This window comes from Carassius auratus, chromosome 6, assembly GCF_003368295.1.
Source record: "Carassius auratus strain Wakin chromosome 6, ASM336829v1, whole genome shotgun sequence".
Taxonomy (NCBI): domain Eukaryota; kingdom Metazoa; phylum Chordata; class Actinopteri; order Cypriniformes; family Cyprinidae; genus Carassius; species Carassius auratus.
The window spans coordinates 22,518,875-22,534,266 of NC_039248.1; the positions used below are offsets into that span (position 1 = coordinate 22,518,875).

The window sequence follows — 15,392 nt, forward strand, 5'->3', positions numbered from 1 at the left end:
TAAGAGCTTGAGCCGTGGTCTGCTGTGATACCTCTCATTATTGCTCTGGCTCTACCTGACGCAGCTGAAGCGGTTTGAGGAAACCCGCCACCAGCATCCCGCACCATGGAGGCGGCCACAGCACCAAAGCCATGGACATTATATGCATTAGGAGGACACGGTTCACTGTTTCCTATTTTAATGTTCTTTTTAAACCAATGTTGTCAGATACGAGCAGATGACGGCGGCATGGAGGAACTTGCCACGGAGAAAGAGGCAGAGGAAAGTCACAGGCAGGACAGCGTGAATTTACTTACATTCATTTTGCTTTTGACACTCACTATTCTCACAATATGGCTCTTCAAACACAGAAGAGTGCGCTTCCTGCACGAAACAGGACTGGCTATGATATACGGTAAAAAAAAAAAAAAGAAAAGGAAAAAAAAGAAAGTATTTTTAACGTTGCGAAATGCGTTCGGCATCGTCTGTGTCTCAAAACCGAATGAACCGCTGAGCTCGACAGGCGATAGCAGCATTTTTTGGCCCATAGTACCTAGTCATCAGAGCTGAATCATTTTTAGTCACGTGTTTTTGCGCATTTTCTGTCTAGATAGGCAGCTCACTAGGTATTGAGACACAGCCATGATGTAAATTAGCTAACGTTAAGCCTCATAAGAATGACAGTGTAGCCTGCTAGCTTGAACGAGTGCTAATACAAACCTTGTGCATCGAATGTCATTGTATTTCAGTGTGGTTTTTAAATGGCTGGAATAGATTGAAGATCTTGAATGCACCAAAATAGCTGACACGTGTATTAGCCCATATGCAACCCACAGTTTTGCTATTGCATAATATCTTAATGTGTGCATGATTTTACACCATCACTCAGACTCGGGAGTTTCGTTTCTTATTTTGTTTCTGTTATCCTTCCTGTTGAGTTCCTCATATTAGCTTTGATTAGTGTGACAGCTTTTGTATTTCAGGTTGGATCAGTTTAGTAACATGATGTTATGTCTTCTGTGTCAAGACTGAGTCCTCCTCTATAAGCTCTACTTTAAGGGAATAATTCACCAAAAAATACATTTACTCTTCCTTGTGTTGCTTCAAACCTTTTTTTTTTCTGCTGTGGAACACAACATTTTGAAAAATTATACTGGTTGCTTTCCAATGCACTTGCAATTAATGGCAACTTTTAAACGACAAAAAACAAAACAAAATAAAAGCCCTCTAAAGCATCAAAAATATTGAATTGTACACTATAGTCCTCCTGGTCTTTTGAAGCCATGTTACAGCTTGGTCATTATTCATTGAAAACATTGACGTCAGCCCTAGTGTTCATGAGAGAAAGAGTGATCACTGCACTTTTGAATCTGAATCATAAATTGCTCTTTTGAAACTTGAGTTGGTTTATCCAGTACACAGAATCTAGTTGCGGACAGATAGTCAACAGATTGCTTGGAGTAAAGTTTATCATTGCATCGCTTATGACAATTATTTTTACGATCATTTTATGGCAGTCTTTTTGAAGCTTTTACACTCTCTCCCCATTCATTGTAATTGCATGGACAAAGGGAACAGTGTGTTTCATCAAAATGTAGTCTTTTGTGTTACGCAGAAGAAACAACATCATATGGATTTGAGAGTAATATGAGGATGATTAAATGAAGACAGTGTTATTTTTTTATGTACTGATTAATTAAGTGTGAAAAAATCAAAGGCCTTCACTGAGGTCAGTAAACAACATCGGTCTTGACATGCCATGCTTCAGTGAAAATGAGAGCTCTATCATCAGTGGTTGCTCTGAAGTTCAAAAGCATTACTTGGACACGAGGAAAAGACTGGGTTGAGACAGTAAATATTGAATAGATGAATATGACAGGCATTACCATGTGCATGCATGTTAATTGATGTCCTTGGGTTTTTTCTTTGTGTCTGACCGAGCACATACATGTCTGACATATTGAGCAGCAGTTATGGTTTAAAATGCATGGCTTAAAATGCAATGTAAATTAAGAGCCACATTCAGCACATTTACTTTTTTATATTAAACAGCATTTACAACAGTTCACCAAAAGTCTTGGGGACTTCCAATTCATCTTTTGCTCTATTCTTACTGTGAAATTAATAATAGGGGATTTTATAATAAATTCAGTAGACAGTAGCTGGTTTTCTGTGTGAAGTTTAAACAGAACTACATACACTACCATTTAACAGTTTGGACTCCGTATAATTCATTTAAAAGAAATTAATTATTTTATTCAGCAGGGGCACATTAATTTCATAATAAGACAGTGAATACAGGGAATTTTACAAAAAGCTTTTATTTTAAATTAATGCTGCTTTATGTTTTGAACTTTATGTATGAAAAAGAATTAATGAAAAATTATGATTTCCTCAAAAATATTAAACTGCACACGTTTTCAACATTGCTAGGATCGTTTCAAACAATACATGTACGTCAAGGCTATTCTGTTTCTACTAGGTTATTATTTTTTTAAACTTTTTCACGAATTGCACTCAATCACAATGCAGATTTGACTTCAGCTGCTGCGTTGAATCAGTTTGGCTCAAAATAGCATTTTTTTCCTTGTTGAATCAAGATTGACATGCTTTGGCTCTCAGAACAGAGACACCTGTTCACTGGCTGGACAGATGGGAACATTACAGTTGTTTACTTGGGTGTTTTTTGTTTTTATCTATCTGTATTTCCTACTGTATATTACAGCATTCGGACCGGGCTGTCAGGGGCTCTCCTATCCCTCCTGGAGAACAAGAGAAGCTCCATGTGATGTGTTGTAATTGTATTTTGGTTTGGTCTGCTGTGACATATGCAACAGTGGAGGGGAAGACAAACACTAGCATGAGCTGGATTCTGATTGGACTGGAATGACGTGGTCATTCATTGTCTTTGCCAGGTTCTAAATGGGATGCTAACCCTATTACTAATGCCCTGCACGTGCTCATTTAAGCTTTACTGCACACTGCATGTGTGTGTTGTTTTGTTCTTCAGTTGTAAACGCACTCTTCCGTATGTTAAGTTTAGTGCTGGAAGTCGTACTCTGGCTTGTCTAAATGCTGATGACCACTGTAGCCTTCGGGATTTGTGTGCTGTTGTTGTTACATTGGCGTAAACACTCTCTCTCTCACACACACACACACACACACACACACACACTTGCTTGTATACAAAATATACAAGAATAAGTACGAATGACATTTGATCAGTGTTTCTCGTGGTCTATGCAGGTTTGCAATCTCTCATAAGTGCGTATGGCCAAATAAAACATTCAACCAACAGGAAGTGGTGTGAAGAAGTGTGAAAAATTTAGTTTGAAAAATTCTTTAGCTTCATGAGGGAAAAAAAACAATCTAGTTACTTTGTTTAACTGGTTAGCAGCATTTAAAAACATTTTGAACCAAAAAAAAAGGGGGGGGGGATTTTGTTCCCCTGCCTTATATTGTTCAGCAAAGTGATGTTTTTAGTATCTTTGAATGGAATGGAATGGAACTGGTTCATGCTAACCTCAACTCTTGACTCCCTGGAACCTGGCTCTGGATTGTGAATCTGTTTACATACAGTGTGTATTTTCTGAAATGTCTGGATTGCAGATTTTAGCACAGAATTGATTGTGTGTCCTTTGATGTTAATTAATTTGTGGCCAATGTAATTTTGAAACTGACTTTAAGATTTTTTCTGCATGTGAGACATGCACTGTCAGGGTACTGTATCTGGTAAAAAAAAAAAAAAACTGCAGATTTCTGTTGGTTGTTCTCAAAGTGAAATGTGTTAAATCCACATACTCCCAGAATAAATGTGCACAAACTTTAGGGTATGTATTTGACTCCACAGAAATCTGCAGATTTTCCCTATGAAATCAGTACTGTCTAGACCTAGCATTGATTTAAAGTAGTGTAATTTGCCTGGTTTTAGGTTGTGGTTGTGCGATTATGGTGTTTTTTGCTTCTGTTCTTGTTTCACAGCCCATGCTGTGTGTGCTGTTGACTTCCTCTGGCGCTTCATTAGTATGGAAATACCCACCAACAGATTTGACACAGCAGGCTCTCAACTCTACTCCCTGTCATCACACAGAAACCAATCTGCTTATACTGTGTTTTTAAGGAAGGAAGTGTAATTTCTGTGCCACATCAAAAATGGTGTTTTCCTTTTTTCACAAGTGTATGTGAGTGGTTTGTCTTTTGTGTGTCGAATAGGTCTGTTGGTGGGTGTTATTTTGCGGTATGGCATCCCCTCCACCAGTTACCATAATAAAACCCCTCCGAGTTGCACCCTGCAGGAGAGGCCTGTCAGCACGGTGCTCCTCAATGTTAGCGGAAAGTTCTTTGAGTACACACTCAAGGGGGAGATCAACCTTAAAGAAATCCACAGTGTGGAGCAGAATGACATGTTGCGCAAGGTATGTCAGCAACGTCATACATGCGCGCATAAAACCGGTTTATCAGAGGAAGAAATTTTATTTTGAGGTTTTATTTCTGTCACCTGTGCAGCAGGGTTGTTGTTGTTATCTAAAACTTCATCTAATAAAATTGTGTTTTTTAGTTGAATTAAAATATAATTATAAAATTAAACAAAAAACTTGAAACATTATTAAAACTAAACTGGAATAAAAAAAATGAAGGAAAGCTAAATAAAAACATAAATGTCATAAAATGACTCAAAAACTGAAAATATAAAAATTAAAGATACATTAAAATATCAATATACACTATATTCACTATAATAGTAAAAAATTGTAAATTATATTAACATTGTTGTGCTTTAGACTTCCAAAGCAATAGCAAGGTCCAGTCTTTAAGACTAAGAATATTTGTTTAAGAATTTCTTTGTCCTTATCCATTAACTTAAAGAGATAGTTCACCCAAATTTAAAATACTATTATCATTAACTCACCTTCAAGTTGTTCCGGACCTGTATGAGCTTCTTTCTTCACTTGAACACAAAAGATCATTTTTTGAAGAATTTGAGTAACTAAACAGTTTCTGGACCCCATCGACTTCCATAGTATTTTTTCTATACTGTGAAAGTCAATAGGAGCCAAAAATATTTTGGATACATTTGGTCACGTTCTTCCAAATTATCCTCTTTAAGTTTAACTCCATAAAGAAACTCAAAAGTTATACATTTATGAATTAAATGATAAATATCCTTTGCTACTGATCTGAACAGCAAAGGTAAAAACTGTATATTAGTCATTAGAAAGCCTATCATGACACCTCAACCTCCTCCTAATTTTTGTATAAAAAGACAAGCCCCAACAATGGCTCTCCACAACTTCCTTTTTCTATAGAAAATACACCAACAAACAATTAGCAATTGCAATTTTAAACTATTTATGAAATCTTTGACAAGATTATTAACATTTGTTTATTTTCATTTTGTCTATTACAAGCAATTGTTTGTTACAAATATTTTTCTTCCAGGTGACCTTTGACCCAGAGGTGTTCTTCAACATTCTGCTACCTCCCATCATATTCCACGCTGGATACAGCCTCAAAAAGGTATGCATTTTATTGTGAACTGAGATTTACCTTTACTCCGTTTGCTTGTTTAGTAGAGCGTTCATCCAGTGCTGCTCCTTACCACTTTACGTTATGAAACGTCGAGATATGATCTAGTCTAATGCAACCTGATCTCTGCTTTCTCATCGTTTTGCTACAGCAGGAAGTTAACCATAGAAGAGAAGTGAGATGCAGACCAGAGGCCGGATTCACGAAAATCTTCTTAAGAAATAAATTACGAAATTTCTTAAGTTCGTAAGAATGTTCTTAAGTGCAATACTTGAAAAATTCTTAATAAGTTCTCAAATATAATCTTAAGAACATCTTACTTTTTTCTTAAGAAGAAAATAACAGCCGTTATCTGAATGAATTCATGACGCACTGCTAAACTCGCACAATTGTCTTTTTGCGCTTCTGGTAGATTACCCTAATAATCATAATATGCACGCACCATAGACTGTATATTTTCGTTGCGACTTCGACTGGCGCTCAACTTCACGGTTTTAACGCGGCCTGTTTTTGAACAGTTACTTTTAAAATAGCCAGTCTCAAGCCAGTCTGCACTTCTATAGCAAATGCGTCCTGCACATTCATATGCGCTGAATACTGCCAAAGATTATGTATTTATAAGCTAAAATTAACGACGTTCACTTAAAGCTCCCTATCTGACTCGTTTTAGAGTTGCTAATGAGTTTTGAAGTCAGCAAAAAGCAGCGTCACACACAGGTCTAATCATGAGCGATCATGTTAACATTAACAGTCATCACCGTCCCTTCAGAAGACTCGTGCACATCCCTAGTCCTCCTGTGTGTTATATGTAGCTGTTGTTGTAATGCTTAAATATAACAATTAATGTGAAATTACCCAATAAATTCATTAAATAATTATTATTGTTTGGGATTTAAGACAAGTCTGGGGCTGTCCTAAATTTAAGAAGTTATTTACAATGTTTTTTAAGAAGATTCTTTTAAAGAATTTGAATTCTTCTTAGGATTTGTCTTAAGAACAATCTTAAGAAAAAAGATAAGAACATTCTTAAGTAGATTATTTTGGGGAATACAAAATATTCTTATCTTTTTTTTTATTAAGTTAGAAAATAAGAAGAAATTGGTAGTTAAGAATAATTTTATTCTTAAGAATGTTTCGTGAATCCGGCCCCAGATACTCATGATCAAGTGTGTCTTAACAGCTGGTCAAACTTCACTTAAATTACACTGGCACCTTTCAAATTATGTTATAGTTAAGTTAATATGTATTTAACATGGGACGTCAGATTGTGACCTTTGAGTATAATTTATAAAGCCAGGTTTGGTTTTAGTGCTCACTAGCATTATTGTTCCTCATGACCTGTAATTCAGTGGTGTACAGTGTTACTTTGGGCTATTTATAGAAGAATTACAGTGCTTTTTGACAGTAAACAGTAATATGTAGTGTACAGAGGCATTGCTTATTATTCTGCTTATTGTTTTTTATTTTTATTTTTACTTGAAATCTTTGAAGTTTTAGTTCATCCAAAAAGAGATATCTTGTTTTGTTGGCCGGGTACTTGACCACCAAGTACATGAAAGTATAATGTATTGAATAGGGCTGCACGATTAATCGCATGTGGCACGCATGACAATCACATTCAAAGACGTCACTGAAGTACTCTGCCATGTAGACTGCAAAGCATAATTTCACCATTTGCAGAATCTAATTTAAATGAATGTCCGTACATTATCAACTCAATTCCCATTTTAGTTTATTTTACTGCAGTGTTTATCAGATGGATATCATGTTTATCCCTCCTGGATTCCAGATATTTCAGGTTGTGCTGAGTGTGCAGGGGCGCCTGAGGAAGTGAGAGGAACAAGTTTCTGCCAGCTGTGTGTGTGTTTGACACACAAGGCTACATGGTTTCCTCTCTTTGAACCACATTAGACTTTTCTGATGGACCTTACAGAATGGAGGAATAGCGTGTTGCTCAGAGATTAAATGAATTTTGGCAGCAATTCAAATTAAAATGTTCACAGCACCAAAATTTCTGAGAAAATCTTTGAGAAAACTCCCCTTAGTTTCCAGGAATTGCAATTTCTATTTTAAATAATCAAAATTATTATTATTTTTTTGTCTATATAAGTTTTTGTCCTGATTTTAAGGGATAAATAGTCATTTTTATCCCTTAAAATGAGCACAAAAATGTTGAAAAACAGATAAGACGAAGGTGTAAGAATGAAGGTGTAAACACAGGCTTAAAAAAATACTATCTGGGTTATGAACAACAATGTCTATAGTATAGATTTCAACTAAAATGTGTAACTGATGAGCGCTTGCATAAGATTTAATACCGTTTACTCGGAGGAACTCTTGTGTTCTCCGATCCTCTTCTTTACCTTTCTTAGTTTTGTGCACCTCACAGTACTACTGATCTTCTTCTCTCTCTCGGTATGATAATGGTTTCGTTTCCTGAATGTATTTAAAGAACTGCTTTCATATCTGCGCTCCCAAGCAGTTTATTTTGGGTAGCAAGAAGGTTTTATTCTGTAAATTGACTATCTCTATCTTAGTGATTACTGTCAGTTCCCATCTTGTCCATGCACAGCCACAGAAAGGCCACAGTCAGAAAATGCAGGGCAGGAGTTTACAAGAGCTAGAACAGAAGAAGCCCTTTTGACAGTGAAGAGAGAAAGAGAGAGAGAGAGAGGTTTAACATCAAATTGTTTTGTAGTTGCTGTGCTTTGTAGCAGCAGAGTGACTTAGCATATTGTGACTGATACTCACATAGGAAAAAATCTCTCTCTTGCTCTGTAAACAAGCGAGGATAGAAAAATAGAAGAATAAGAATGACAGTGTGTCGGGTCAAGTGTCAAGATGAAGACCAATTGTCTTGTGACATTTTAAATCATGTGAAGGGAAGTCAGATTTATTTAACCTTTGATTTCTCTGGATAATTTGTGTTCTATGGGAGTTTTTGCGTTTGTGTTTGTTTGTTTTTTCAATAACATTTTTTCCTTGCCTAATAAATGAATACTTTTATTCAGTAAGGACACATACATTTGCCTATCATTTTTAATAAAGACATTATAATGTTACAAAAAAAATTTTTCATCTAAGTTCCATCTTTTTTTTAGCTTTCTATTCATTAAAGAATCTTGAAAGAAAACTGTAATACGGTTTCCACAAAAATAATAAGAAGCTATTTTCGACTTTGGTAAGAATACGGTTCCACAATATTACAGTTTTTACTATTTCTTTAAAGGGATAGTTAACCCAAAAATCTAAATTCTGTCATTAATTACTCACCCTCAAGTCTTTCCAAACCCGTAAGATTCATCAAGATTCATCGTTCATCTTCAGAACACAAATGAAGATATTTTTGATGGAATCTGAGAGCTCTCTGACCCTCTATAGACAGCAAGGATATTACCACGATCAACGCACAGAAACATAGCAAGGACATCGGTAAAATAGTCCATGTGACCTCAGGGGTTTAACCGTAATTTTACAAAGCTACAGGAATACTTTTGTGTGTGCAAAAAAAACAATAATAGCATAATTTATTCAACAATTCTTCTCCCTGAGTCACAGTCTTTAGAGAGTACTCCAGAACATGATCACGGAATAAGCATCGTTTATGTTCAGCAGTGTTGGGCAAGTTACTCTGAAAATTTAATCAAATTACTGATAACTGATTACTTTTAGAAGTAATCACGTTACTTGTTCTGATTACTTTATTTCAAAAGTGATTAGTTACATTACTTTTTTTCTATGAAATGTATGAAATCCCAGCATACACGCTCCTGATATATATTTTTTTATTAAAGCATCAACATTCACAGAATACTGTTATTTTTTACCTAAAGCAAGCGACTGCTGCGTGCAGGGCTTGGCAGAGTGCCAGCAAAGAGTTCTGTATTTATTATCTCTAAAATACATCAGTTCATCGCAATCTCACAAATCTCTGTTGTATCACAATAAATATATGCATAATTAATATTTCATAATGTCTACAATTCATGTGTTATAATGAGAGGAAACGTGAGCAGGCAAATTTCAGCACTGCATTGCTCAACACTGCAAACACGTGTTTTAAAGCCTAAATAGAAACTCTGCATACACTTGCGCCTGCTAATCGATTATATTTTATATTAGTTCATGTTGCTTTTGTGCAATATATGAATAACAATTTATTTGTTTTAGATATTTCATGTTTAGATATTTCTATTTACTGTTGCGTCGGGTCTCATGGGAGCGAGTCTTTAATCCACTGGCACTTGACTTGACAATGCATGTGCTACATCCTTTTTACAATCTGTAGATAATAAAACACTGCATTCTGTCAGCAATGTAATGCGGCAGTAACGTATAGAGACTTCGGTTTGTAACTACACTCTAGTTACTATTTTGAAAATGATAACGCATTACATTACTCCGTTACTAAAAAAATGATGAAATGAACGCGTTGCTGCCCAACACTGATGTTCAGCATTCGTGTGCTGCCTACTAAATGTACACTACATTGATTACGTTGATTTTGTTCTGGGGTCCTCTCCGAAATGGGGTAATATCCTTGCTGTATGTGGAATGTCAGAGAGCTCTCAGATTCCATTAAAAATTTCTTCATTTGTGTTCTGAAGATGAACAAAGGTCTTATGGGTTTGGAATGACTTGAGAGTAAGTAATTAATGACATAATTTCAATTTTGGTGAATTAAACCTTTAAATGCAGCTTTTGCTGATATAGTATTTATTACATAAAATACATGCTACAGAGAATGAGCTGTTTTCTAAGGACAAGGATATTTTTACACTTTTTTTTTTTTCGTTTGACATGCTCTTAACATGCTCTTCCTTGTTCCTCTAGAGACACTTCTTCAGAAACCTAGGATCCATCATAACTTACGCGTTCCTGGGCACGGCCATTTCCTGTTTTGTCATTGGGTAAGTCACTTAGGTTCAAGATATTCCCACAGACCATGAAATATTTTACTTAGAGACAGTGGATCAGCCATGACATGCCTCCAGAAACTTTTTACAGATTTTACAAATGAAACATAGCTGTTCTATGGAGTGACTACTTTTGATTACGATTTAGTGAACTTAAAACCAAAAATACAAAAGGTGGCCAGTTACAGCATGTAAATCTATACACTTTCTAACCTAAACTATGAAAAAGGTTATTTGTGTGCTAACCAGTGACATACAAGAGCCAGGTTCAGACATGTAGTGGAATTTATGGCACCAGTAATCAGCCACCATCAGATTCATTTCTGCATTTGCTGTCAGATGAGCTCCACCTTCACGCTTTGTACCTTGAGCACACATTTGTGACCCTGGACCACAAAACCAGTCATAAGGGTCAATTTCTCGAAATTGAGATGTATACATCACCCGGAAGCTGAATAAATAAGCTTTCCATATATATATATACATAATATATATAAAAATATAAATACTGAGAAAAAGGTCTGTATTAAGTTCTTAGCCATGCATATTACTAATAAGTAGGAAATGTACAAAATATCATCATGGATCATGATCTTTACTTAATATCCTAATGATTTTTGGCATAAAAGAAAAATCAATAATTTTGAGCTATGCAAGTTTTTTTTTTATTATTGCTAAGAAGTTAAGGTTTTTAAGTTTTGTGGTCACAGGGTCATATTTTGTCCGGCAATCCAGTGTGTCAGACATGTTTAAAAACTGGTTTAATATCAGCAGGTTCATTTGTCACATTACACATTGAAAATTCAACTTACATTGCATTGTGGGATACAGTATTCTGGCAGTGTGTTTTGCTGTATACTCCCACATTTTGGAAAATGTAGTTGTATACCTGTTTTTTTCATATAAACAAGGAACATTTCAGTACAAAGCAAATAGCCTGAATATTATTGTAATATTATTGTAATTCCCTTTGAGTTGGGGTCTTATAAGTCTTTTTTGTGTGTGTGTGTTTTTAAGAAACCTCATGTACGGCGTGGTGAAACTGATGCAGGTTTTGGGTCAACTCACTGAGAAGTTCTACTACACAGACTGCCTCTTCTTTGGTGCCCTGATATCTGCCACAGATCCAGGTATTTTATCTCTCTCTTCCTCCATTTTTGTCTTTTTTCTCTTATCAGGTCAAATAAACTTGCTGTTGAATGCTGAAACCTTAGCATCTTCAATATGAACTGACTAGTATTGTGCATTAGCATTCAGGATTTCACTACGTTATGTTGCTGATTTATATGTGTGTGATTTTTAGTCACAGTGCTTGCGATCTTTAATGAGCTTCATGCTGATGGGGATCTCTATGCACTGCTGTTTGGAGAGAGTGTCATGAACGATGCAGTCGCCATAGTCCTTTCATCGTAAGTCCCAATTTCAAACAGTATCACTTTCTTGTTCCCTAAAAGTTGGTGTGGGATTTCCCAGTAAGCCAGCACAAGAGCTGAGGACATTTTCACTGTAATGCTGAATAGGGAAAATAAAAGATGCTGTAACTCCAGTTGTGTTTCAGGATGGCACTCTTACTCCCTCTTTTGGACACAATGAGCTAAAGCTGATTGTTTCTGAATTTCTTTTTCGGGACCACTTACACAATTTGGCAAAAAAAAAAAAAAAGCATGCATATAAAAAATTCTTTTTTAATAAAATGTGCATTTTCAGGCAATCTGTGTAATCGCATAGCATGTTCATTTAATGATTTGGATTGTTTTGTCTTTGGTATGCAGGTCAATTGTGGCATATCAGCCTTCAGGAGCCAACACACACACATTTGATGCCTCTGCCTTCTTCAAATCGGTGGGCATCTTCTTGGGCATCTTCAGTGGCTCTTTCGCTATGGGTGCAGTCACTGGAGTGGTCACTGCCCTCATATCCTTTTCCATGCTGTCATTAAATCAGGCTAAATGTATGTAGGTTTTTACTAATAAGTTGTGTTGATGCCCTTTGGCTTCGTTGTGATGTAGATGCTTTTACCTAATTGTAAAATTTGTAACACTGTAGAATTATCCTCTAAACAGTGGCTGATTTCTGTCAAGAGTACCTAGTTAATACAGTTTGTACATACATTGTTTGTACATTCATTCAAAATTCAGTAAGAATAAAAATAGTTTTTTTTTTTTAAATCAAAAGTCACAGTTAAACGTACAAAAATCTAATTCATGTGGAATCATGTGACGCCCAATACACTTAACTGTCTGATTATTTAATCAGATATGTGGTTTAAATTCTTAACTTTATCCACGTGACAAAATTCACCAAGCTGCACTGTTTCCCTCTGCTGGAGACTGCTCTGTTCTTCCTCATGTCTTGGAGTACTTTTCTACTGGCTGAAGCTTGTGGATTCACAGGTGGGTGTTTTGTGTGGGCTGGTAATGAAAGCATAGTGGATAATCTGCTGGGAAAAGCAGAGGTCAAACTATAATATAATAAGTATAATATGAAGTTGCAGCTGCAGCTGCTTCCCCTCTACGAACAGCACAACACTTCCTGCTATAGTTAAATATCATCTGCAATAATACCATCATTTCCATGTGTTTAGAAAATCATCTGTTCAGGTTTAATGTGCTTTATTAGCATGACAAAAACTTCAGTCATGTTCATGCGAAATACTTTGCATACAGTTATGCAAATAAAATTCAAAAACGTAAAAGTTCCTCTGTATTGCTGTTCCTGGGCAGGCCGTGTTGCTGGATGATAACATCTTTGATATGTAAATGTGTTCATTCATTTGCACTTATCCTCTGGTTGTTTCATTAGTCACCTGTACTGAAATTGCATCCCATCCCCCACTTGAAAGAAAAAAGGCACACGTGACGCTGATATCCTTTACTATTTTAGGTGTTGTCGCTGTGCTGTTTTGTGGAATCACACAGGCCCATTATACCTACAACAATCTCTCTGAGGAATCCACCAAACGCACTAAACAGGTAAAATATTTGAACTTTTTTTTTTTTTTTTTTTTTTTTTTTTTTTTTTTTTAAGTAAAACGTGTCAACCGTATGACTTGTAGTTGCTTTCAGGGCAGCTGAACTGTGTCGAAGCTGAAAAAGTAAAGTATGTAGTAGAAAGTAACAAGGGGGGATGGGAGACCTGCATATTCTTCTTCAGAAGATGCTTTGATGCAGGGGGGACACAAGTCGAGGGATAGTGCTTAGTGGATTCCCAGCACCCCTGTGGTTTCGTCAGAGCAGTGCAATGTGTGATGAAGTCAAGTGGGGTGCATACAGTAATTATGACACCCCTGTGGCACTGGATTTGTCTCCAGGGGGTCGGTCTCACTATTATCAAAGCTCCTGTCTATAGAGAGAAGGGTTAGAAGTTATATAGTCACAGGAATTGAAGATATTGGTCTCAGCTTTAGATCTAACACGCATTACAAAAGTCAATGTACAGTATACAGAAGTGGAGCACAGATTTCTAGTACTTAGGATTTTTTAAAACGTGTCATTTTGCTTTTGTAAATGTTGTTTCAGCTGTTTTGTTGACCAAATGTGCTGATGTCAGATGCATACAGCTTCACGTGTGACATGTTTCTTTGCTGTTGCAGTTGTTTGAGGTGCTGCACTTCCTAGCAGAGAACTTCATCTTCTCATACATGGGCCTGGCGCTCTTCACCTTTCAGAATCACGTCTTCAGTCCCATTTTCATACTTGGAGCCTTTGTATCCTTGTCTTTCAGCTGAAATGAAAGTTTCACTTAGCAGCTTGTACACGAGGAGCTGGTAATGTGCATTAACCCCTAGCATTCACCCGCGGTGAGATAGTAAGAGCTTGATAGCATTTTAGAGATGAACCTGCGGGCCAAATCTTTTTAAATGCTCAAAAACATCTGGAAAAGTTTATGGCTGTTTTTTTTATTTATTTATCATCTTGATTTAAAAAAAAAAGACCACTAGGAGGCGTTATGTATAGGTTTTGAAGGAATTTTAAGTTAGTATTCTGTTGTATTATCATTACATGTGTTATAGTAGCTGAATCTGTGTTATGAACTTTGTTTTCGAAACTTTTAACCATCATTTTTAAGCAGCATAATTAACAATAACGTTTAAACATTGGAAGTCAATACAATTTTTAAAAATGTTTTTGACAGTCTCTTATGCTCAACCAGGCTGCTTTTATCTGATGAAAAATACAGTACAAACATTAATATTGTGAAATATTATAACAATTTATAAGAACAGTTTTTTTTATTTTAATATATTTTCAAATGCATTCATATAATGACTATTACTCCAGTCTTCAGTGTCAGATGATCTTCAAGAAATCATAGAAGCTCAAGAAACTCTCCCTATCATTATCACTGTTGAAAACGGCTTTGCTGCTTAGTGTTTTTGAGGAAAGTTTTTTTTTCTCAGGATTCATTGAATTGTAAGTTCAAAAGAATAGTGTTTAGGTGAAATTTAAAACTTTAGTAACAATGTGAAAGTCTTTACTGTCACTTGATTAAAATGTTAATGCAAACAGTTTTGGACAGTAGTGCAGGTCTACATTCCTATTAACTTAATATGCCATATGTGAGAACCATTTTCTTTAACATTTTGACTATTAGATAGCCATCTTTATCGGCCGGGCCTTGAACATCTATCCTTTGTCGTTCCTGATTAACCTGGGCCGAAGACACAAAATCAGGGGAAACTTTCAGCACATGATGATGTTTGCAGGTTACTTCCTCTTCTCTGATGCTTGCATGACATAAAAAAATACAGAACCATTTAATAAATACAGTGAAGTGGAATATAAATCAGTGCAATCAGTTTTGTATCGTCCTTTAGTGTCAGACTCTTTGATTTTGAACTCTCTGTAGATTTCAGCAGCCCGCTGAAGCTTCTCGAGATCTAAATTAAGAGTGAAATGAGGCATCAGAATCAGAACGTCTCTAATAACAGCTCTTGATGTGGAGCAGCTCCCTCCAGACCAGCAACAGCAC

General features: G+C 36.0%; 1 protein-coding gene across 3 annotated transcripts in view; it reads left to right on the forward strand.

Moving 5' to 3' along the window:
* The window catches only part of LOC113101558 (sodium/hydrogen exchanger 7-like), a 38,945-nt gene continuing 23,553 nt past the window's right edge, over positions 1-15,392 (forward strand). The window contains exons 1-11 of one of the 3 annotated variants that reach the window (XM_026265662.1): positions 1-394; positions 4,192-4,394; positions 5,419-5,496; positions 10,339-10,415; positions 11,439-11,551; positions 11,725-11,830; positions 12,194-12,335; positions 12,709-12,814; positions 13,305-13,393; positions 14,014-14,127; positions 15,015-15,126. In XM_026265662.1, coding sequence (XP_026121447.1) covers positions 106-394; positions 4,192-4,394; positions 5,419-5,496; positions 10,339-10,415; positions 11,439-11,551; positions 11,725-11,830; positions 12,194-12,335; positions 12,709-12,814; positions 13,305-13,393; positions 14,014-14,127; positions 15,015-15,126 — 1,429 coding nt within the window. In that variant the 5' untranslated portion in view covers positions 1-105. The remainder of the gene's footprint in view (positions 395-4,191; positions 4,395-5,418; positions 5,497-10,338; positions 10,416-11,438; positions 11,552-11,724; positions 11,831-12,193; positions 12,336-12,708; positions 12,815-13,304; positions 13,394-14,013; positions 14,128-15,014; positions 15,127-15,392) is intronic. The other 2 variants (XM_026265660.1, XM_026265661.1) reach the window with 2 other exon arrangements.